This window comes from Triturus cristatus, chromosome 3_2 (assembly GCF_964204655.1).
Source record: "Triturus cristatus chromosome 3_2, aTriCri1.1, whole genome shotgun sequence".
In the NCBI taxonomy this organism is placed as follows: Eukaryota; Metazoa; Chordata; class Amphibia; order Caudata; family Salamandridae; genus Triturus; species Triturus cristatus.
In genome coordinates this window covers 403,248,369-403,271,644 of record NC_140584.1, presented here as the reverse complement: position 1 = coordinate 403,271,644, position 23,276 = coordinate 403,248,369, and the positions used below count along the sequence as shown (strand labels likewise).

Genomic DNA, 23,276 nt, shown 5'->3' with positions numbered 1-23,276 from the left:
TCCCCCGCCCTGTGCTTGGGACACTGGTAGACACTATCCTCTGAGGGGGGAGTTGGATGCGGCGGCACTGAGACCCTTGCACAGTTCCTTGGGTCTAGTCAGAGAGGGTTATGTCCACCTCCAGGAAACGACAGGACAGGACCCTTAAGGACCTATTTGCCAAAGCACCAGCTGGACAAATGGCTTTCAACACAGAAGCGGGTGCCTCTGGTCAGACGTCGGGACGGGGGCGCGGAGCCCATCACCAAGGCATTCCTCGAATCTATGTTTGTTGCGTTGAGGGAAGACATTCACACACACAAGCAGGAGTTCACTTCAGAGATAAGGGAGGTCCGGCGCGACATGGACAGCATTAGAGAACGGGTCCCTGACCTGGAAGGCAAGAGCGACGGGAGGGACACGGAGATATTGGCACTTCAGCAGAAGACCCTCAGGCTCCATGATCAACAAGTTGCCCTTCAAACCCACCTTGAAGACCTGGAAAACTGCTCCCGTCGCCATAATATCCAGATCAGAGGTGTAAAAGTGGACGATGCCTCGAAAGACCTTTTCACCTACTCGAGGGAACTTTTCAATCACATCCTGGGCAGGCCTCTAGAGGCAGAGTTGCAGGTAGACCGTGCACATAGAGTGGGCCCTCCTAGAGCTCCAACAGCTCCTCCATCGGACATTTTAGTTTGTGTCCAGGACTCTCGCACCAAAAAAGCTATCCTCCAAAAAGCCCGTCAAATGCATCCCCTGAAGTTTCGTGACCAGACGCTGTACCAGGATTTATCCGCTCTCACCTTGCAAAAAAGACGAATCTTCAAGCCTATCACTATGCACCTCCAGCAGCACAATATTCCCTACAGCTGGGGCCATCCATTTAGATTGGTGTTTCGCAAAGATAACAAACTGTACCAACTACGCTCATTGTCCGAGGCTTGCAAACTACTGGGGGTGGACCTCCCGGAGGCGGAGAGTGGAGAGGAGGATCTTAAAGAAGAGGCTGATGACTCCAGGCCCCGCTGGCACCAGCAGGGCTGCAGACGCCGTCCCAAGAAAGCCCCGACTGCGGAAATCACGAAAGGCCAGAGGTCGGCTCTGGAGGCTGTCTCCGCAGAACTATCTAGCTCCAAACCTGGATGACTTTGGGCGCTATCTGTAGCTGATTGACTGCTTTACTAATGTCCAGATCGTTGGCAGGAGGGCTTCTTCACCGTTGGTGGACCTACCCCAATGCCTTTTCACCGATCACCGATGGGTGATGGACTATGTGGTCCTAGTTATTCCTGCAGACTGTTCTTTATTCAAGGTTTCATTGGGGATGTTTTTGGGGGGAATTCGGTGCTCCACGTCCACTTTTCCTCCAGAGTTAGAGTGACCCCATGCGCCTGCGCGGCCCTCGGCCGGCTGACCACCCTGCCCGCTGGCGACGCCATATATGGCACCTCATCTACGCATCTGATCCTACCAGATACCAAACATGCCTGCCACCACACTTAGGATCCTAACCCTCAATGTACGGGGTCTCAATAACCCAGTGAAGCGCAAGGTGGTTCTGTCATGTCTAGAAAACTCACAAGCAGATCTCTGCCTTTTACAAGAAACCCACCTTCTGACAAGGGACTGCTACCGTCTTCGGTCCCAAAAATTTCCCACTCAATTCTTCTCCTCTGGCCCTACTAAAACAGCTGGGGTGGCGCTTTTGGTGGCTCAGAAGTTTCGGGGGGAGGTCCTACCTAAGGAGGCCGAGATTAAGGGGAGGCTCCTGACATTCCGCTTCACCTTAGGTGGACTGACATTCACTATTGGCTCCCTGTATGCCCCGAATGAAGGCCTGGAACGGTTCTCACACTACGCTCTCACCAAAGCCACAGCCACATCAGACCGCAATATCATTCTAGGGGGCAACCTGAACCTGGTCTTCGATAACATTAAGGACAGATCCAGCCAGAGCACTCACCAATCAGGGGCACTCTCAGCCAAGGGGCTCGCGCGTTTAAATGACCTGGGGCTATGCGATCTTTGGCGTAGCCTTCATCCTCTTGATAGGGAATACTCCAATGCACACAAGACCTATGCTAGATTGGACCATTTCTTAGTATCTGCTCCAGTGCGCGTACTCACGACCGCTGTTGACACAGGAGTGGCCTCCCTGTCGGATCACGCTCCAGTACTCGCCACTCTCACCCTTCCACCCATACCGCGGCTTGTCAGAGTATGGCGTCTTGGGGACACCCTTCTACACCCAGAGGAAGTTGTTAAGCGCATACAACACTCCATCGGCGACTACCTTTCACATAACGCAAACCCGGACACCACACTTGCTACGCAATGGGCGGCATTGAAAGCAGTCGTTAGAGGGAGTTCTTCGCGGTCTCTGTGGCTGACAATAGGGAGATGCAGATGCACCAGAGGACGGGAGCCCAGAGGGTGTGGCGACAGCTTAAAGCCGTGCGCCACTAATTAGCGGAGCTTGATCAAGATAGAGAGGAATTTGCGGCGCTGCGACTGAGGCATGTATACTATGCCGGGGGGACAGGTGCGGACGCCTCCTCGCACATAAGTTGAGGGAGGTCCGTCAACGACAAGGGGTCAAGGAGATCACCCGAGCGGATGGTAAATGCGTGTCGGAAGATGGCGCTATAGCAGAAGCATTTTGCGACTTTTATGCCACTCTTTACGCGGGGGCCCGTTAGAAAGTTCTGAGGGAACGGCCTTCTTGGATTCTGTTACCCTGCCAGCTCTGACTAAGGCCCAGGCTGACCACCTTGACAGAAACATTCAGACGGAGGAAGTCATAGCCGCTATATCCCGTCTCAAGCTGGGAAAAGCCCCCGGACAGGACGGCTTCTCCGCAATTTTTTACAAGAAGTTTTGCACCTTGCTCGCCCCGCCTCTCACCCGGCTCTTTTGCCGACCAGGGGGCGATACCGAGTGATCTCTTAGAGGCCTCTATAGCGGTAATCCCCAAACCCGGGAAGGATAGATCTCGCTGCGGAGCATATCGCCCAATATCCCTCCTTAATATAGATTTTAAATTGTACACAGGGATTCTTGCCGCTCGTCTTGGCCCCCCATATGCCCGGCCTTATTGATTCGGACCAAGCGGGGTTCATCCCTGAACGCCAAACATCGGATAATACCAAACGGATTTTACACCTCATCGAGAAGGCTCCCCGGGTGCCGTGGGAATACATGATGCTAGCCATCGATGCTGAAAAGGCATTCGACCGTGTACACTGGCCCTATTTGAAACAGGTGTTAGAAAGAGTGGGGATGGGGGAACGATTTCGCACGTATGTACTTAATTGCTATAAGTTTCCCACAGCTACGGTCCGAGTGAACGGCTACACATCCTCCCGATTCCCTATTGAAAGAGGCACGAGACAGGGGTGCCCGCTGTCGCCCCTTCTCTTCGCCCTTAACATGGAGCCTCTAGCTCAGAAAATGCGGAAAAATCCGGCGGTCAGGGGGATCAAATTTGGTGGCTATGTCCATACGATTAGCTTATACGCGGACGACGTGTTAATATCACTTACTGACCTGAGGAGCGCACTGCTGGCTTGCTTAGCAGAGCTGGATGCCTTTGCTCGAGCTGCTGGATTTAAGGTGAATGCAAATAAATCGATGGCCCTAGACCTTTCTTGGTCACGTCTCACCCAGGAATATTTGCAAACCCTGCATCCCATCCAATGGGCGGCGGACACAATCCCATACCTGGGGATTCAGCTGGCTCCCTCCCTCCCTGCAGTGGTTAATACTAATTATGCAATACTGCACGGGAAAATCCGCCGAGAGCTTGGCCAGTGGAAACACTACCCCCTTTCATGGCTAGGCAAAATTGCAGCGGTCAAAATGACCATTCTACCACAGATCCTCTATCTTTTCCACACCATTCCTCTCCGTCCTCCTGCTGGGTGGATTTGGCAGACGCAATCCGACCTAGCCCAGTTTATCTGGAGTGGTCGGAAACCGCGAAAGCGACGGACGCTAGTGACGCTTGCCCCGGAAGATGGAGGGCTTGGAGTCCCTGATCTCCGGCTCTACTTCTAGGCGGCTCAATTGCGGTACCTGCTGGAATGGAGCAGATGGGAATCTGAGAAACACTGGTTGTTTCAGGACCAGGCGGTGGCGGCACGGCCCTTGCAGGAAATTCCCTTCCTGCGCAAGCCCCATAGGCCCCCTAATCTGTATGCCCCGCACATTACGCGGGTCCCCCTGGAGGTGTGGGAGGCCACTAATAACAAGCACAAACTCACAACCTTCCCATCTCCGCTTACCCCGTTGGTCGACAACCCTGATTTCACCCCGGGTATGGATAAGGTAGCTTTTGCAGGTTGGAGGTCGGCTGGTTGCCGTTTTCTGTATCATGTGTATGGCGCTGAGGGGGTTAGCTTGTTCGCTCAGTTTCGGCAGGAATTTGGGTTCCCGGAGACAGAGAGACTACGATAGGTTGCAGGTCAAACACACAAACACGCACAATCCTAGCAGAGAGCGGTGGGAGCGGGAGTTGGCCAGGACACTCAACCACAAAGAGTGGGATGGAATATATTACAGGGCCAGGCATTCTGCGTATCACATGGGGCTTACGGAGACACTTACGAAGATTGTGACATACTGGTACTATACTCCAGAGCGCTTACATGCAATGGACCGCTCCCGAGAAGCGACATGCTGGCGTGGCTGTGGCCAGGTGGGCAATCTAGTACATTTGTTATGGGAGTGTGAACACGTTCAACCTTATTGGACCCAGGTGCTGGATGAAGTGGACAAGCACTTTGAGACTGAGGTCCCACGCTTTCTAGCGTATGTTCTACTGGGTCTCCCCAATCCTCTGACCTACCCACTAATATCTCGCAGGGGCAGACAGATGGCCATTGCATTAGGGTCTGCAACACAAAACATACTTACACATTGGCGCACTCCTAACACCCCAACCTTTACAGGCTGGCTGCACCGTATGTGGCATGTCCTTGGTATGGAGAAATTGGCACTTACCATGGCGGGGGAGGGAACCAAATATGATGAGTTGTGGCAACCATTTCTGTCGCTATTAGCTATAGAATTCCGAGAAATCAAATGCCCCCGATATCTCCGGTTGCTGCGCCTTACAGAGGCATGACGGGCGGTCTGCTGAGGGGGTCGGTGGGGGGTTTAGCATAGCTTGGGTGATGGACGTGGAGCACGGGGGGCGGGGATGGAGGGAAGGGGAGGGGGATCCCGGGTTTTTTTTCCTTTCTTAATTGTTAGTCCATGTACATGATATTAACCAGCTAAGCGCACACTGTTGAGGTCGCGCCCTAGAGTCACTTGGACCAGTGGTAATACTACAGCACTACGTGATGATAGCTATGTGTACGTGGTTCTGTTTGTGAATTGCAAAATTAATAAAAACATTTAAACCATAAAATGCAAAAAGTATATGTGACCAGGGTACTCCCTGGTTGCCTGAAGGCCGTGGCAGCAACTACCATTTCAATCAGACAATCAGCAGGACTTGTACTGGATTATAAATAGGTTAGGGCTCACTGTTTTCCGTTTAAACGGATTTTTACATATAAATGCAGACAGAAAACAAGTTTTCCTTTGTATGTATTTATATATAAAAACGTGAAAATACTAGTACCTTTTGTCGTTGACCATCTGGTGTCTCCCACTCCTTAGAGGGTTAAGAGGTGTCAGCCCGGGCTGGGACAGCTTCCTGGGCACACACTCAGCCGCACCCATGTACTTCACAGGTCTTTGAAAGACCGTTTACTTGTTAATGAGGCTTTGATGTTCTTTCACCCTTAGCCTCTGCTAATTGCACCAGCACCCCTCTTTTCCTTGCAGACTGCGTTTTACAATTTCCAAGGCCTGCAGAGAAGGCTCGGCATTAGTGGCTGTTCGGGGACGGGCGAGGAGCAGAGAAGGAAAAGGTCTCCGTCTCTTGCTTCCTGCCCAGACAAGAAAAGGAAGGTGTCCACTTCTGCTCTGCCGCTGGCAGCTGCCCCCCCCCCCCTCTCTTTCTTACTCTTATTCCCTCTCTGTCTGTATAACTCCTCCTCACTTACTGAAAGCGTGACTCAAGAAATGGTTCTCACCCTCTTTTTCTTCCTGACGTTCATTTGTTCCCCTGTGAAATGGATGCAAAAAAGAAAACCACTTTTGATGGAAATGCCCCTTTGACATTTTTCTATTCCAAAGTGCAGTCACGGAAATAAAAGGTTCAAAATATGAAAAATCAATAACTAAATAAAGCAAGACTGAATGTTCTTAAAGTGGCCGGATCAGTTTTATTCAAACCCCAAAAACATTAGTGTCACTTTACCGAGTTTGCCAGTGAAGCGCTGTTTTCCCCCGATGGGGAAGTGCGCCAAACCTGGAGGTACAGCAATACCTGGTTGATGGGTGGATTGGAAAACAAAATGTGTACGGCGGCTTTGTGTTCACAAATGTGGTCTTTTTAAACAATATTTTTATGTTTCGTAAGCATATAAGCAGTTGACATTGAAATGGGTCCTTTCTGGGCCCTATAGTTTTCTGGCAGAAGCACTCAGTGATTTCTGAATAGTGAGTGCAAAAGCGTTAAGTTCACCATGTTGTTCCTGCTTATATTTCATTATTTAATCTTTCATTCCCTATGAATGTTGGCTTTTTCCAGGGTGTTGTAACTATTTCCTTTAGCGAGCATATTGCTCTTGCCTAGTGCGTAATTTGAATTGAGTCGCATCCAGGTGTTTATAGCAGATCAAATTGGATTGTAGTTGAAGGCAGTGTGAATTTCTCTCAGTGGGGCAGTATGGTGTTCAGTGAGGGAGTGGATGTGGCACTCTGCCTATGACAGAAACTGCAAGGCTCTGAGACAAATGGCTTGTGATAGCACTTTTAAGCATATTTGGGACATTCTGCAAATGGCAAAGTTTTCAGATGAATGTATAGTGTTGACCAATAAAAAACCGAGCGCATGTGTGCATTGTCAATTTAAATAAATGTGGAAAAATACTAGCTGTAGCGTCGTCTTTTGCTTGTGGCAAAAATAAATGTGGATAAATCCAGATGGAAATGACAAAAAAATAAATACCATAAAACCGGGAGCCCTAATTATAAATTGATTGGTTTTTGTTCCCCATTGTATTATTGAATCAAACTAAGACACAACATTTGATGAGTGCTCATCTTACCGGGTATGAACTCACTTGGTTAGCACCACACATTACACTTAACAGCTGCCTGACCTTGAATCCAGCTACTGTGTTGCCATTGCCCTCTGAGCAGTACAGTGATATACATGACTGTATGTTTACCACTGAAGAACAAACAAAGGGTCGAGTAGACCTGACTGACATGCCCCTGCCTGATGCTCAGGGTGAATTGAATGTAGATGGATCTTGTTTTAAGCTACTGGATGACACCACGACTGCAGCTTATGCTATTACCACAATGCATACAACTGTGGAGACAGCATGGAGAGTTAGTTCAAAATTTGCTGACTGCATTAACACTACCAAAGCGAGTGGCTATTGTCAAGTGTAGTGCGCACCAGAAAGTAGTAGATGATGTTAATTATCAGATTCCTGATGAGGATGTACATTCTAAAATGGCCCAACAAGAGACAGCTGTAGTAGAAATGACAGTTGAACAATTACATTATGATTTGAAAGAAATAATAAACACAGAAGTAAGGGAGTTCACAGAGAAAGATGTCAGATTAATAGATTAATAAAACATGCAGAACATGTCTTATTCAAATTAGAACCAGATGACGTGTTCAAGAACAATATCAGTTGCAGAAATTGTACTAATAATTGGAGATAAACTGAGTAAAGGATTTTTGATGGAATTGATTGGAAGTTTGTGTAACTTTCTGATCACAGGTTCACAGAAACTAAATGAAAAGAACAGAATAATGCAGGAGAGTAGAAGTATAACTTTTCTAGGTTGTCCTATGGTACTGAATCCAGCCAGTATATTTTTTCACATTCCATGCGCTGAAGAATGGCTTACTGTTAATGATTTTTGTCAAGTTCATGCCACAGTGCTATTGCATGAGAATAGTCAGGAATTCTGTCACAAAGAAGATGAATGTCTGGGACACATAATCAGAAAAGGAGCTAGAAAGGTTTCACCAGAGAGAGTGGAAATAATTCACCAAATGAATCCACCTTCAATTCAGAAAGAAGTGTTTTTGGAAATGGTTAGCTGCTGTAGCGAGTGGTTACCAAACCTTTCCCTAGTGGCTAAGCCTTTACTGAGACTGACACACAAGGATGTGTCTGATCCGCTTCCTTTGGACAACAGTTGCACAAAAGCATTCCTAGAGTTGAAAGAGAAAAAGTGTTGTGCCCCGGCACTAGGAGTGCAAGTTTTTTTTAAAGAAAAGACACCAATTTGCAGTGAGAGGGAGGGCGGCACTCTCTCAGTGCCTGTTCAGAAACATGAATGTGTTCAAAGGTCTGTGACATATTTCCCAATGACCCTTGACCCCAATGTCAAAGAAGTGCCCTGCTACCCTAATTTAGTAGCTATGGTAAATGTCAGTCACAAAGAGTGAGAAAATAATGCCTTCCTTTGTAAAGTTGTTTTGGGAGACTTTAAGGATGAATGTCTGATTGAGCCCAACAATGTCCATTTTGTAGATTGCCCAGGTTTGAAAGGTAACAATGACCGATTATGAGCAGCACACTCTGTGCTCCCTATATATTATGTTGTCAAAGCTTCATGGCTTTCAGTAGTTACATCAGCCCAAAATTCGAAATTGATTGCCCTTACCATAACATGCAGTATAACTGACCAAATGGGAGTCATTATTGTCATGGGAGAGACAAATGCTAATTCAGTTGTACAATATTGTGTCCTATTAGCATATACATTCAATGGAATTTACACTGGTAAATTTGAAAAGGATACTGTTTATTTAATGCTGACACTTGTAAAGAACAAAAAGAGGTACCAGAAAATATTTTATACGCAAAACAACAAGGTTGTATCAGAACAGAATATGAGAAAAATGACAACTGTATAGTAGCAAATGTGTTATTGCAAAAACTGATGCCCAGGTATAGATTGCTAGGTTCTCTGAAATAAGATCATAATGAGGTCTCAAAGATGATGTGTGCAGAACAACAGATTGGACAAAGATTGGATTGTGGCTATCTGCCTGAAGATTCAAACACAATAAAGCAACACAAAGACAGCACAGAGTTACACCTTGCAAAAGACTGTGTTTCAATCTCACTGAAGTGGCTTGAATATGTACATGCAAATGCACTTGTGAAAATCACTGATAAAAAGACTAGCCATTGCTGTGAAGGTCTGGCTGATGTGGAGCGTGCAGTTTCTCACCAGATTACAGCGGCTACACAAGATCTGCATAATGGTTGGTGCCAAAACTTTGATCCGAGAGATATTGTGAAATGGGAAGGCCTGTTCCAAATGATCCTGGCAAAGACTGTTGTGAAATGTGGCGGCCTTCCAAATTGGGTGTATGCCTCTCACACACTATGGTCCTGTGTCCCCCTGATAAAACAGCTCCTCTTCAAGAAAAGATGCCAGCAGTGGTCAAAAGCCAACAAAAGAGGGTCAATCAAGCTGTAAGGGAACACAAACAGTCTGAAGCAACACTAAAGCAAACTGCACTGGAAAAGCAAAAAGTGAAAACTGACTCAGATGAAAAGCGGTGTCAAAGAGGTGAATGAGTCAGGTGCAGCCCCTGAAGGAAAATATTAGTGCTGTGGGCCTACGAGTGGAGGTAGGAAAAAGATGGCTGAAAGGGTATCCAAAAAGTCTGCAGTGGTCCCTTGAAAAATCATTTGCACCCATAGCTGAAACGTCTGAAACTGATCAAAGTAAAAATAAAAGTGAAAAGCTTGGATTGAAAACGTGCAAAGGATTGATGGTGCTCTGTCAGAGTTTCTTAGCACCGGAGTGGTCAAATTGCATGGAAAAAATACAAAATGCCACATTGAATTAACTGTGTAATGCAAAGTATGAACTGTATGAGCCACCCTGATGGCAAGCTGATAACAAAGAGTCAAGAAATGCCGAAATAAATAACTGAGAACTGTCAAGAGCTGACGAGAAAAGAATCTTTGAATGGAAAGAAGATTTGTGGTGCAGAAAACTGCTGATGCTATCCTTGTGGACATTACTTTGCTCTGCCCAGGGATGGAAATAGAATCTGAACTTTCCACCAGTTGGCCCAGAAATATTTCTTGAAAAAAAAAGCAATCTATTCAACGATCCTTCAGGCTGTTGCAGATGAACTTGTGGATGACCTTTCTTGAAGTACTTGTTACACTGATTTTGCATTGCTATAGTTATCATCGAACTGCAAGTCTTCAACGATTTTTGTTTTTACTTTTTTAGCTTGGACTTTGATTGAGGTGAAAATGCTGTTTAATTGTTTCAAATGTTTGCTTTCTTTCTGAAATTCCCCATTGACTGATATATGCATTGGACATAAACTATAGACATTTTTGAAAAAGAACTTTTTTTTTGTGCAGCGTTTTTAAGAGACAATACAGTTAAAGACACTATTGATTTTTGGATGCTAAACATGGAGGAAGAACGCCCGGATATTCAACACCCTACGTCGAGAGAGACTAAACATAAATGGACATTCATTTATTTGGCAGCAAGTTTATCTAGTGTTATGAGTATTTGTGTAATAGCTTGGTTCCTACATGAGGAATTTCCTATACATACACTTGTATGCCCAACACCTACACCTGAACATTCAAATGTTGCATTATACGCATAGTATTGCTAATATTTTTGATTGTTGGGTTTGTGGATTGTTGCCTGCACACCAGGAAAAAGGGGGAACGCCTCTCATACCACTCCCATTCTCCAACAATGGCTCTTGGTTTGGAGTTTTATGGGCAGCACATGTTAGTAAGATTTTTAACTTTGATATAGGAGGTCATAATAAAGAGCTAAATATAGCATGTTATCGAGATGATGATGGTAACCCACAGGCAAAAGGATCAGATTTAGAAGTGGAGGAATATGGTGGTCATGGTGATTATATCACTAACTATTTTAGTATGTTCTCTTTTATGCCTTTTGTACTCATGAAGTTTTATGTATCTGGAATATATATATTTTATTATTTAATTAGCCAAAATGTGTTTAGTAAAGTCTAAAAAGAGGAACTGTCGAACAGTAAAAAATGTATTCTGTTAAGTTAGCATCTACTCCTCTTCCATTTTGTCTACCAGTCCCCATTTTTGTGTTTTTGATGGGACTTCGTAAAGTCAGAAGTTATGTGTTCACTGAAAGCTGGTTGTACTGATAATTCTTGCGTGCCACAGTAAGGAGTCCTGCCGTGCTGAAGGGCCAAAGAGAACAGATGTCTAATCTGTTAGCCTGTAATCTCCCTTGCCTATCTATGAAAGTGACGTGGGTAGGGGTTTATCAGGAATCAACAGTTCAGCATGTAAGCATTATACAAAGGGGTTGTGTAAGCATTATGTAACAATGACAAAGGGGTTCTAGTGCTTGTCTTACTGTACAAAAATGTATAAATACTGTTTTTAACCTGAACTTGTCAGCCCCCTCCCTCCGGCACTTGCAGTGTCTGAGTGATGAGACTCCTCTCATGAGATGTGTCGATCCTTATTTAGTGAACCCGTAGACCAGGGGTACTCACAAACTTTCTGTCGGGGGCCAAAATTACAGTGTGGTTAGTGGCCGAGGGCCGCACTGGTAGGGGTGGAGTCAGTGGGGGCGGGATCAGTGGGGGGCGGAGCTAGAGTAAAGAAAAAACCTTTCGAAACATCTGTCTCCCTCCCTCTATGTCCCCCTCCCCCTCTCTCCCCCCCTCTCCCCCCCTCTCTCCCTCTCCTTCCCTCTCCGTCTCTCTCCCTCTCCTTCCCTCTCCGTCTCCCTCCTTCCTCCGTCTCCCTCCTTCTCCCTCTGTCCTCCTTCTCCCTCTGTCCTCCTTCTCCCTCTGTCCTCCTTCTCCCTCTGTCCTCCTTCTCCCTCCCTCCCTCCTTCGTCTCCCTCCTTCCTCCGTCTCCCTCCCTCCCTCCTCTGTCTCCCTTCCTCCCTCTCTCCCTCTCTCCCCTCTCAGTCTCTCTCCGTCTCCCTCCGTCCTCCATCTCCCTCCGTCCTCCGTCTCCCTCCCTCTCCCTCTGTCCTCCGTCTCCCTCCCTCCTCCGTCTCCCTCCCTCCCTCGGTCTCCCTCCCTCCCTCCTCCGTCTCCCTCCCTCCCTCTCTCCCTCTCTCTCCCCCTCCCTCCTCCGTCTCCCTCCCTCCTCCATCTCCCTCCCTCCCTCTCTCCTTCCCTCTCCAAATTAACAATTTTTAAAAATCTGTTAATTCCTCTCTGCATAACTCGTAATGGGGCCCTTTACGTTCCAGAGTTGTGAGGCAGCCCCTTTACAGTTGTATCTTCATCAACATTAGCAATATCGGCAAGGCAGAAGATTCAGGAGGCAGGCTTCGGTCACATTTGGTTTGGGGCAGACTTGTCAAGAGGGGTGATGGTTTTTAAGGTTTTCTCTTTATAGCCTAGGTCGCTGGATCTCTTAAGGACGGTATAATGATCTTCCGATTACATTTTCAAGTAGTTTTATTTCGAGGCAGTCTTTGAAGTAGCTTGATCCTCACCTCTAGTCCTGCCATACAATACCATATTTCTTAGCTATTATGAAGGTGACTTTCGATTCTTCTAGGACACGGAGTGCAAGCTCCGTCTCCCTCCCTCCCTCTCTCTCTCCCTCCCTCTCTCTCCCTCCCTCTCTGAAAAAAAAAACGGGAGAATGGGGCCTTGAATCGGGCGCAGTGGCAGGCAGAGAGAGGGTGATGCAAGTGTTGTGCACTGGCCTGGCAGGTTGCTGGCAGTGCATACAACCCCCCCCCTCCCCTGGCAGCCCTGCTGGCTGAAACAGATTCCAGGTACACACACAGCCGCCCCGAGTACTTCACAGGTCTTTAAAAGACCATCCGCTTGTTGATGAGGCTTTGTTTTGCTTTCTCACCCTTTCTAGAGCCCCTGCATCGCCACTCTGATTATTGCTGGAAGAATTAGCGCTCTACACAGTCAGCGGAAACCCCCCGAGGAATCGGGTTTCGGGATGCTTGAATCGGGAGGCGGGAGACTAGCCTTGAAATCGGTAGTCTCCCGCCTGAATGGGGAGGGTTGGCATGTCTGGGTACGATATCTGCAAGGTCCGCGGGCCGCCAAGAAAGGCTTGCCGGGCCGCTGGCGGCCCGCGGGCCGTACTATGAGTACCACTGCCGTAGACAAAGGGTGTTCCTGTACCAGTGAAACAGATAAGATATCTCACTTCTACACCTGAATGTTCTATCTAACAGCATAATAAGCAGTAATAGGATTCCCCCATCATGGCAGGGTGCGGTCATTATACCAATCTATAAGAAAGGTGAAAGATCTATTGCATCAAATTATAGGCCGATAAGCCTTAATGACAACTCCCAAAATATCTTTTGTAGACAGGTTTTATTCAGATTGAATGAGTGGATGCAGCAAAACAACATTCTGGAAGACCCTCAAGCAGGTTTTAGATCGAAAATCAGCACCTTGGACCAGATCCTCCGCTTCAAGGTGATAACTTGGAAATATATCACCTTGTTGCGTGACCATCTATATGTTGCTTTTATTGATCTAAGTGCGGATTCTACCTGGTCCCGAGAAATACAATGTGGGAGATACTGGAAGGCTATGGCATTCCCTGAGATCTACTAAGGATACTTAGACTCCTCCATGAGAATACATATGAAGAGTAAAGTGGAACACAACTGGGGATATGACTGAAGATAGAGATCAAGAAAGGGGTCAGACAGGGATGCGTCCTAGCCCCAACATGGTTTAGCTTATTTATAAATGGCGCTGAAAAGAGGCTGAAGTTATGTAACCATGATACCTCTAGAATGGCGGGCATACCAACCCGAATATTAATGTTCGCAGACGATACTCTGCTGATCTCCTGTACACCTATGGGCCTTCAATGTTAATGTCAATGTTAATAAAAATGTATAGAGCGCACGTACGCCAGGTGGCTTCATGGCGCTAAGGCTCGAAAAGCTATCAGGGAAGACATAAAAACGAAACCTGTGCAAATAGCCAAGTTTTCAGGGAATTCCTGAATTGCAAAAGGTCTGTGCAAGACCGTATTTCTTGCAGAAGAGAATTCCACAATTTAGGAGCAAGGGTGGCAAATCTGCGGCCTCCTTGACGTATCCATTTGAACCCCGGGATGGAGAGGAGTGAGAGATGGGCAGACCTTAAGTTGCGCGTGGGGGTATGCCTAAGTATCATGCTGTTAATGAACTCAGGACTGATGCCATGCAAGGATTTAAAAATGAGGCACCCCGTTTAAAGGCACAGCGCTGAGAAATGGGGAGCCAATGTAGTTTCCCCAACAGGGGGGTAGCTGAATGCCATTTAGGTTCAATCTCAACTGAACGCTTTCGTCACCTTTTGTGGGGAAAGAGGGTTAGAACTGAACCCCTCCAAATCTAAGGTTATGTTAATCAACCCCGCAAGAAGTGTAGAAGTATTTTGAGTGATGAGGGCCTTCCCCTGGAGGTAGTTGATAATTTTGACTATCTTGGGGTAGGGTTAAGTAACACCCAAGCATGGGCTCCACAGATGGACAGAAGCAATACCACATTACACCAGAAAGCTTTCGCCATAGCTAGACGCTATAAGGCCGTTTCTGGAGGACCGGTTGCACCGGTCATGGCTATATACAAAGCTACGGCTGTTGTGTCAGCATTATATGGTGCCGAGATTTGGGGGGTATGCAGATGCAGATAGGCTAACCAAAACTGAAAATAGGTTTTTAAAAACACTTTTTAAACTTCCCCAATGCTCGCCCGTAACACCCATACGCCTAGACTTGGCCCTCAATCCCATCCATCTATTAGCTGTCCTAAAACCCTTGCTGTATTGGGTTAGACTATGGTCTACACAAGAACTGACATCTTACAGAGAGTGTGTGAAACACCTTCTAGCCCTTGATAGCAAAGTAAGAACACCTTGGCTCAAACATACACAAGAACTATCATATAGAATTGGTATGAGCAATTTATGGTCAGCCCCAGACTCAATAGCAAAAGGTGATATTGCAAGAGTCAAACAGTGCTACTAGGAGGCAGTTATAACACAAACGTGGGAAGCACATGAAACAAATACCGATACAGGCAAATTTCTTAATCATAAAAGCCTACCACGGTTAGAACCCTACATGAACAGGATGTATCCGCATCAACTAAAAAGTTTGTATGTTCAATATAGGTGTGGGGTTTTGCCCCTAAGATCGCACACTATTAAATGGTCAAATCTATCCCCTAAGAACAATTTTTGCCTGCCCAAATATAGTGGAAACAGAATCGCATTTTATGTTATTCTGCCCCTACTATAGAATACCCCGAAAAAAATGGTTGCTGGCAGTATGTAATAGCATGGGCATTAGGCAATATTGGGAAGCGGAGAGACTTTTCAAGACCGATGCAAGAGAACTTTTAGCTTTTGCGGTCTCCCAATATTTGTATATTGCTTGGGCCTTAAGGAGGAAGGATTTCTGTGTAATATTATACTATGCCCTTGGTAAATGGATCCTCCAATCAAACTTTCAGACAAAGATCTTTCCCTCATAGATTTACTACTAACAATTGGTCTCAGAACAATCCTATTTAAGTGGAAACATTCTAATAACATCTTACATCACACATGGTGGGCGAGGGTTTGCTTCATAATTAGCTTAGAAAATATTCTATCATTCAACAGCTACACTGCTACACTCACCAAACCTCTTTGGAATAACCTAGCTTCCTATCTACAGAAGATAAAACCTCCTTAGACATATACACAAATTGATGCACCCAACTCAATGAAATAACCTCTTGATGCCCCTTCTCCAACTCCCACCCCCTAATCCTACCCCACCCTTGTTTTTACCACCTCTCTATGTTTTTAGCTCTGCTTTCTACTTGGTCTACTTTACTCACTTACTTTCTTTTTTCTATCCCACTTCTTCTCCTTTCCGAGTCAGTAGTATAATCACACAATTATGCACTATCTGCCCTTTTCTAGATGTACCTAATTATGTATCAAATCGGTGGAACCGCTTATATCACAACCACTGAAACTTTAATATATCTGATGTCCCCATCAACATGTAATACAGTTGGTTTATGTTCTTACAGACAACACATTGTTTCAAACTTTGCAATGTTGCTTTCTCTATATAAAATAAATAAAAACTTTGGAAATAAAAAAATCCCTAAAAATTCACTGGAAAAAAGCAAAGTTAGGTATGGTAATAATATCTTACTTTACATGAAAAAACAACTCATAAATTCACTGAAAATCAAAGGATAAACTGACACTTTCACCTAACTATAATGTCAGTTATAGTGTAAAGTTTTAAAGTAAAAAACACTCAAATTCGCAAGTTATAGTTTACTTTACTAACTAGTAGTAAAGATCTACCTTGCAGATTGCATCACTCAAGAGGTTCAATAAGGCAATTGATGACATTACTGATAACATCGCGAATTACATCGTTGATGACAACACTGAGCAAGGTGGGGGCACAAGTTCTAGTTAGGGGAAGCTGGTAATGGCAACATTAAAAAAGAGTAGCTGGTGTTCCCTTAAATTAACTTTTTTTTTCCAGAACGGCTTTTGCGTCAATGTGTTTTAACATGTACTATGTGTATTTAAGTAAGACATAGTAGTGAATTAGCACCTCAAAAATGACAAGTGATGCATTAAGCATTGATGCAAAACTGGAGAGGGAAAAAGAGAACCAAGTAGTGGCTTATGGCACATTGTGATACAGGAAACCTTGCATCGATTCTGGCTTGCGCATGACCACAGTGTGATTCTATGCAATTCATCTTCACATAAAAGCACCTCAAAATACCTTAATTCAGGATCTGCACTGTACAAAACCTTTCCTGCACCTGCTTTACTTGAGGTTTAATAATCCATGTATCGAGGACACAAGACAACCAACTTCCATTTTTGTTCACTAATGGTATAATTGTTAGGAGAGACAGGCATGATTTAAATCCCAAATCTGTAGTTGGCTTAGGTCATGCTCTTAGAGACAAGCCAGACCCTTAGTTCAGCTCTGGCATTTGCTGGTTTGCCCATCTCTAGTTCCTACGTTTGTGAATGATTAGTGAACTAGATCAGAGGTCTAACCTTACCTGTTCAACCTTACTTGCTTGAATTTAGGATGCTAGAAAAAGATCTGAAGATTCTTCATGATGATTTCTGTTCTGGAGAGCTTAGAGGCACGCATTTAAAAAACAATGATCAAAGGACCAAGGTTACACTATTTTGTACGCATTCACAGAGGTTTTGTATTCTTAATATCCCTGTTCATGTAGAGTGAATCCTGAAAAGGGTATACAAATGCATGTCAGTGAGTGACAAGAGGTGACACTTACTCGAATGTGCATGTCCTGAAAGAAGATGAGGAGTGTTTGTCTAATCAGCTGAAACTCCCCAGCAGGTAGGCAATTATACATCTAGGAGAAATAAAAGGTGAGACTTAGAATGTTTTATTTAACACTGCCAAATGTCATGTGAAATAACAAACCCAAAATTTGATGTGGGATATTGAAAACTAATTTAGAAGAAATGTTATTCTATGTAAGCTGGACTTGAAGGGAGACTGTAAAATATCTGACCCTCAAATTGGGCCGAATCCCAAACCCCATTAGCTTTGTTGCAAAATGTATCTTGCCTGTGTCCATGCAAGGAAAATTCTGTATCATTTTTTTTCCATGAATTGCATCTATGCAAAGCTGGATAGCACTACTCCCGCCAATTCCCCAAACCATCTTAAATCTAACCCTTGGTTCAAACCTTTCCTTGTCTGCTGATTTTCATCCAAGGGTCATGCTAAGCTGGACATCATGAAATTCAGACAATACCCCAAATTCTATCTCTGCACCTCACCCACATTGAAACATCAAAGCTAACTATTTACTGGAGTACAACTTACTCTGATGGGTGTTATGTAAGAGCCATGTGTTAAAGTAAAAAAAAGTCATTTTATCTTACTTCAATTAGCTGCCGAAATGTTTCATCCACTTGGTTTAGGATACTGGGAGAATCCCGTATGAAGTCTTTGATGGCATCCATGTGATTGAAAGTGACAAGCAAAATGTCTTTTGGTCGAGGGCACAACAGGACCTGGTACTTAAATGCCATCGTCATCAAGTCATACAGCTAAATCACCACAAAAAAAACAGAAATAGAATAGGTCATTGGAACAGATTCAGTGTCTGTTACATCACAGGCAGTAGGGAATCGACTGTATACTTTACTGCCACACGTTGTGTGGCTTTTGCTGGATTGTGGTTAATAGACTTATGAGCAAACATTATCTGTTTGTGAGCATCTTTCTTCCCTCAGAAAATCAACACTTACAAAAATAGCAACTGGGAATAAACAAAGGCGGGGGAACACAAAATACATAGACTTTAACATGTTTTTTTATTTTTATATCACAGCAGTGGTGTATATTTCGTTGATGGGACGGCCTGCTTAACATACCAACTCTGGTCCTCCAAAATATAACTGCAACTAGATATCCAAGAAAAAGGAAAATAATTCCAGTGTTTTTATCAATGATTTGGAACCTTCGCAGGCCTTTACAGAGTGAAAAACACATAAGACGTTTTGAGCAGCACTGATAGATCACCTAGAGCTGAGACTAAGATACTACATTAGTGGAGATTCTAAAATATTATACAGACTAGCACTAAGTCAGATGTGCACGTTAGTTTTGCTGAAATAGCTCAAAATGTCTATGTGATCGAACAGAATATGTAAATCTAGCATAGTTGTGTTATTTCGATACATTTCTGTAAACCTTTGTTACATCTGGGAAAAGGCGATAATAACCTACTTCTGCTCCTCATATCATGTGTATAATAATTTATTTGTCACACTGTCACCCACTGCCACTTTTTAACCGTATTTAAACTAAACTTGCAGCTCTAGTGTATGATTTGGGGAATAAAAGCAGGAGAAAAAAAAAAAACAATCGAAGAACATTCATTGTTTGCACTTCAGAAAAAAGTATAAAGGCAACTGGCCTATGCGCCTTCTTAACTAGATCATAACTGTGAATACATCATGACAAAGGAAAAATTAGGTTTTTAAAACAAGTCAATTGTAAGGAAATGAAAAAAATTATCTTGCGTTCCCTTACAAAATATGACATTTAAAAGACTTAGGGCCTCATTACGATGTCAGATGGAGTTTCCTCTGCCTGACATCGTCTCGGTCATTATTACGATGCGACCGAACATTGTTCGGTCGCACTCCTATACTTTACAATGGGAACATGCATTCTGGCTGGAATACATGCTCCAATTGTAAAATGCGAGTTGCAGTTCATCCCTGCACCCCGTGGCAGGCACCTCAAGGTGCCTGTCACAAAGAGCAGGGACCAACAGGTGCCCCCTTTGCCTCCAACCGGAGGCTGCGAAATAAAGGGGGAACTTCTGGGGGCCCCCAAAGTCGAGTTCCAACAGTCTTTCTGTGTCGGAAAGGCCAGCATAGAAAGGCTGTGTTAACCCGACATTGTAATCCCTCAGGCGGAAAGAGCCGCTCTTGGAATTACTGGCAGCATTCCGACCAGGGAACCCAGTCAGAATGACCTTTCGCATTCCTTTCCAACAGACTCCATTGTAATGGGTCGGTCGGAAAGGAATCCAACCGGCATATTACAATTAACCCTGGGCGGAGTTCGCGGAGTTGCACTATGCGGAACTCCGCAAAGTGAAAAAAAACCTCTGCCGCACTACGCGGAGCTCCGCGAGCGGCAGAGTATGATAAAAAAGATGCCGTTCGCGGTGATTGCACAGTGCCGGATGCTTGTTTGCACTGTGCAATCATTGTGAACGGCACCATGCATAGCGCAAGCTGTCCCTGCTTTCCTTTTCTGCCGCTCGAGTAGATTTTTACTGGAGCAGCAGCTTTCTCAACGTGAACGGGCAGTTTCTCAACGCAAGCGGTCGCGAGCGGTCGCGAGAGGTCGCAAGCATTCGCGACCACTCGCAATGAGAAGCCTGCCTCCCCCCACCCCCGCATTGAGAAATCTCACCGGGAGGTTGATTACCTACGCTCACCAACTTGACGTTGATGAACACGAGCAAGGGAAAAAACTCCACTCCGCGTAACACGTAGTGCAGAAAACTCTGCAAGCAAAGCAGAGTTCACCGCCCAGGCTTAGTTACAGCTTTTTCCAACTGCATCGTAATTAGGCTCCAAGTTGTAAATTAGGAATAGATGAAAATCTTACAATCTATTTGTAACTTCATATCGACTATACCTGACTGCACTACTGCTCTACAAGAGGAACCAACCTGCAATATCAACAAATTAATAATTGGCTTTGTCTGGTTAAATAAGGGTTAATTTCAAATTGGAGACATTATTAAAAAAATACCATTGCTTCTCATTAGTTATGCACCAGAATGTCTCTGGAGGAAAACTAAGTAGTAAAGAGGTAACATTTACAGCCATATTGGTGTCTCTCGACTACAAAGAGCTTTTCATTAAAACATTTAAATCGGGGTCGGAGTGTGATAGTACTTGCAGGTAGGTACATTGTACCATGAATATATATTTTCTACCTTAGGAAGGGAACTTCTTCTTTCCATAAGAACGTACTTCTTATATAAAAAGACAACACAGATTCAGAGAGACACAACCCCATCTTCCACAACAACAAAACAGAAATACAGGAGGATATTAGTGCCTTTACCAATCACACTTCTCTGTCCCCGCCTCCTTTATTTAACTCCTGGAGTCATTTGAAAACACAGTCCAGAACAGCAAGAATTAGAATTTATACTTGCGCTTTTGACTAAATACTTTAATGCCTTCAATCAACAAGATTATTTACAATATTACATTTCTGTGGGTGTTTTCTAAATAGGTTTTATTGATGTTAACGCAATTCAAAGGCTTTCCGTTGCCAAGTGGTTGCCATGACATGGCCAACAGACTATGTAATGCGATTTTTTGTGTTTTTTGGTAATGAGTGATATTGTCCTTGGGGCTGCAAGGGCTCTTCCCTTTGCCTACCTTTATTAGGCTGGCCCATACAGCTGCTGCGTCCAAATTAATACTTATGTATGCTAGAATGACCGATTCCTGCATACCTTATCCATGCTGGCCTGGTTTAACCTCATGATGGATGCGTGGGCCAGACGGTCAAACACGGTCCTCAGGGCTTTCTTGGAATAGAGTTCCTGGGGTTTAAACAGTTCTTCCATGAATTTCTTGTTGAACATTGTTGTGATGATGTCATTCATTACTGCAAAACCCAAAAAGAAGACCACTGAAAGGAACTATACAGCAATTCTAGTGAGAAAAAGGGTAATACACAATTATCTGCTGGAAGATGTGAAAAACAAAACTGATGCATGAAATCTGTTCTAAAAAAAAAAGAAGATGGGAAAATGCATGAGAAACATGGTGTCTTTTTGACTGCATTAATAGTCACAATGGAATAACTGATCCGCTGTTTGCATTGCATTCGGCAGTAGTTTAAAAAAGTACACGTAATTTTAACACATGCAGAATGAACGAATCTTTCACCAAACAAGGAGACAATTTTACAAGTTCATCTATTTAAAGTTAATTGGTTTCAGAACAGAATATTTGCTAGGCAATCGATTTTAGAGTTCCTGGGATAGCATACGTTTCCAAATTTCTATTAGCCTAATCAACCCTCCAACGTTTATGTCACTTGACTACAACAGTTTCTATAAAAACAGATCATTGAGGCTACTATTATAAAAAGCCAGGAGTCACAAGATAAAAATATCTTAACATTGGGATGTTTATTGCAGTTCAGGCTTACAGGGGTAGCATTGAGTGTGCAACAGAATTTAGTGTTCACTCATTTTGATCTGTCTCTCTTTGCCGGCCGGACTATGTTTGGTCAAGGTGACTGCAAGTCTTCCTTGACCTGGCTTGACTTTTCGCTCTCTGGTGTCCCCTTTCCTGTATCCGGAAGATAAAAGTAACAAGGCAACTTCCTGTAGTCCACCATCATTGTTCTCATCCTACGTAATGGCTGATAACTGTTATGGTGGTGGAGAGAAGCCCAGGTCAGACCATTATATCTTCTCTGAATCTCTTTCTCCCACTACTGAGCTCACACGCCACCTTAACAGAGCATGCATTTCCTGCATGCACAAAGTTACTACGTAACCTGGTTGATGAGGCAATGCCCTAAAAGGTCTTCATATACTTTGTCAAGACAAACTTAGGGCTTTGTCCCAAACACTTCATCTGTCAATCCCCCGAGTTAGAGTAAGGTTTATTTTATAGGCTGGACTGCTAATAAATCATCTTGGTCATGCTCTCTACTACTGAATGTCATGCCAATTAATGTACCTATATCTTATGTGCCACCTTTGGCACATAATTTCCCCTCTGCCCTCCCTTTCTGGCACATATGGGTCTATAAAACTCCTTTCTCTCATGCTGATATTGGCAGACAGGTCTTAGCCCTAAGGAAACCATTTTGTGCTACTGTTTCTCTAACACAGTCTCTCCATAACTCATGTGTCAGTAGCCGGCATAAGTTTCCAACCCAAAAGCTGCCCCAGGACACAGTTGAAGGAACTGCAAAGCACAACTGATTGTTAAACATTTTCATCTGTGGTCGAGTAGATGCTTATTTTGTGAATGACTTAATATTAAAAAGAAAGTTAGGCTGAACCGGTTCCAAAGTTGGAAAATGACATCCTTAGACACCATGTAAGGCAAACCAATCGCCCCTTTGAAATTCTGCCTGATTTTGGAAGGGCAAGTTTTAAATGGACAAAGATAAAACGGTTTGGTCTGCATCTTTATTCTCCCTATGTTTTTGCACTGTTTTCTAATTAAGGTAGTTTAAGACAGCAGTACATGAAGCAAAAAACCAGCCCGTTTATGTTCTAAGGAATTGATACTAGCAAAATTAGATTAATAATTACCCAAAACGTTAGCAGAGATGTTGGACACTAGGCATAAAACACAAATTGAACTGTAAAAGATACTTCACTTTTCTAAAATCTATATAGTCCTGCACAGTTTAGAACATTTACTATTGGGTAAGGACTATTATTGTAAAATTACAATGGAAGGTTTGAATGCTTCCATGTAGCAACATTCCTTATAATTCAAACAGATTGCCACCATAATTTTAAACTCAGTACGGTTGTGATGCACCGTTCGTTCACAGGTCTGATTTATGACGAGACAAGTAGGTTTCTCGTAAAAGAGTATGTTTCATCCCCAGTTTGCATCAGAT

At 44.3% G+C, this 23,276-nt stretch overlaps 1 protein-coding gene and 1 long non-coding RNA gene across 2 annotated transcripts in view; one reads left to right on the top strand and one right to left on the bottom strand.

Moving 5' to 3' along the window:
- OSCP1 (organic solute carrier partner 1) overlaps window positions 1-23,276 on the bottom strand; it is a 132,326-nt gene that overhangs the window by 83,892 nt on the left and 25,158 nt on the right. The window contains exons 2-4 of the mRNA XM_085647925.1: window positions 21,133-21,287; window positions 18,017-18,184; window positions 17,398-17,478 (exon numbers count right to left, since the gene is read on the bottom strand). Coding sequence (XP_085504051.1) covers window positions 17,398-17,478; window positions 18,017-18,184; window positions 21,133-21,287 — 404 coding nt within the window. The remainder of the gene's footprint in view (window positions 1-17,397; window positions 17,479-18,016; window positions 18,185-21,132; window positions 21,288-23,276) is intronic.
- The window catches only part of LOC146857431 (uncharacterized), a 37,831-nt gene that overhangs the window by 13,346 nt on the left and 1,209 nt on the right, over window positions 1-23,276 (top strand). The gene's annotated exons all lie outside the window — the stretch shown is intronic.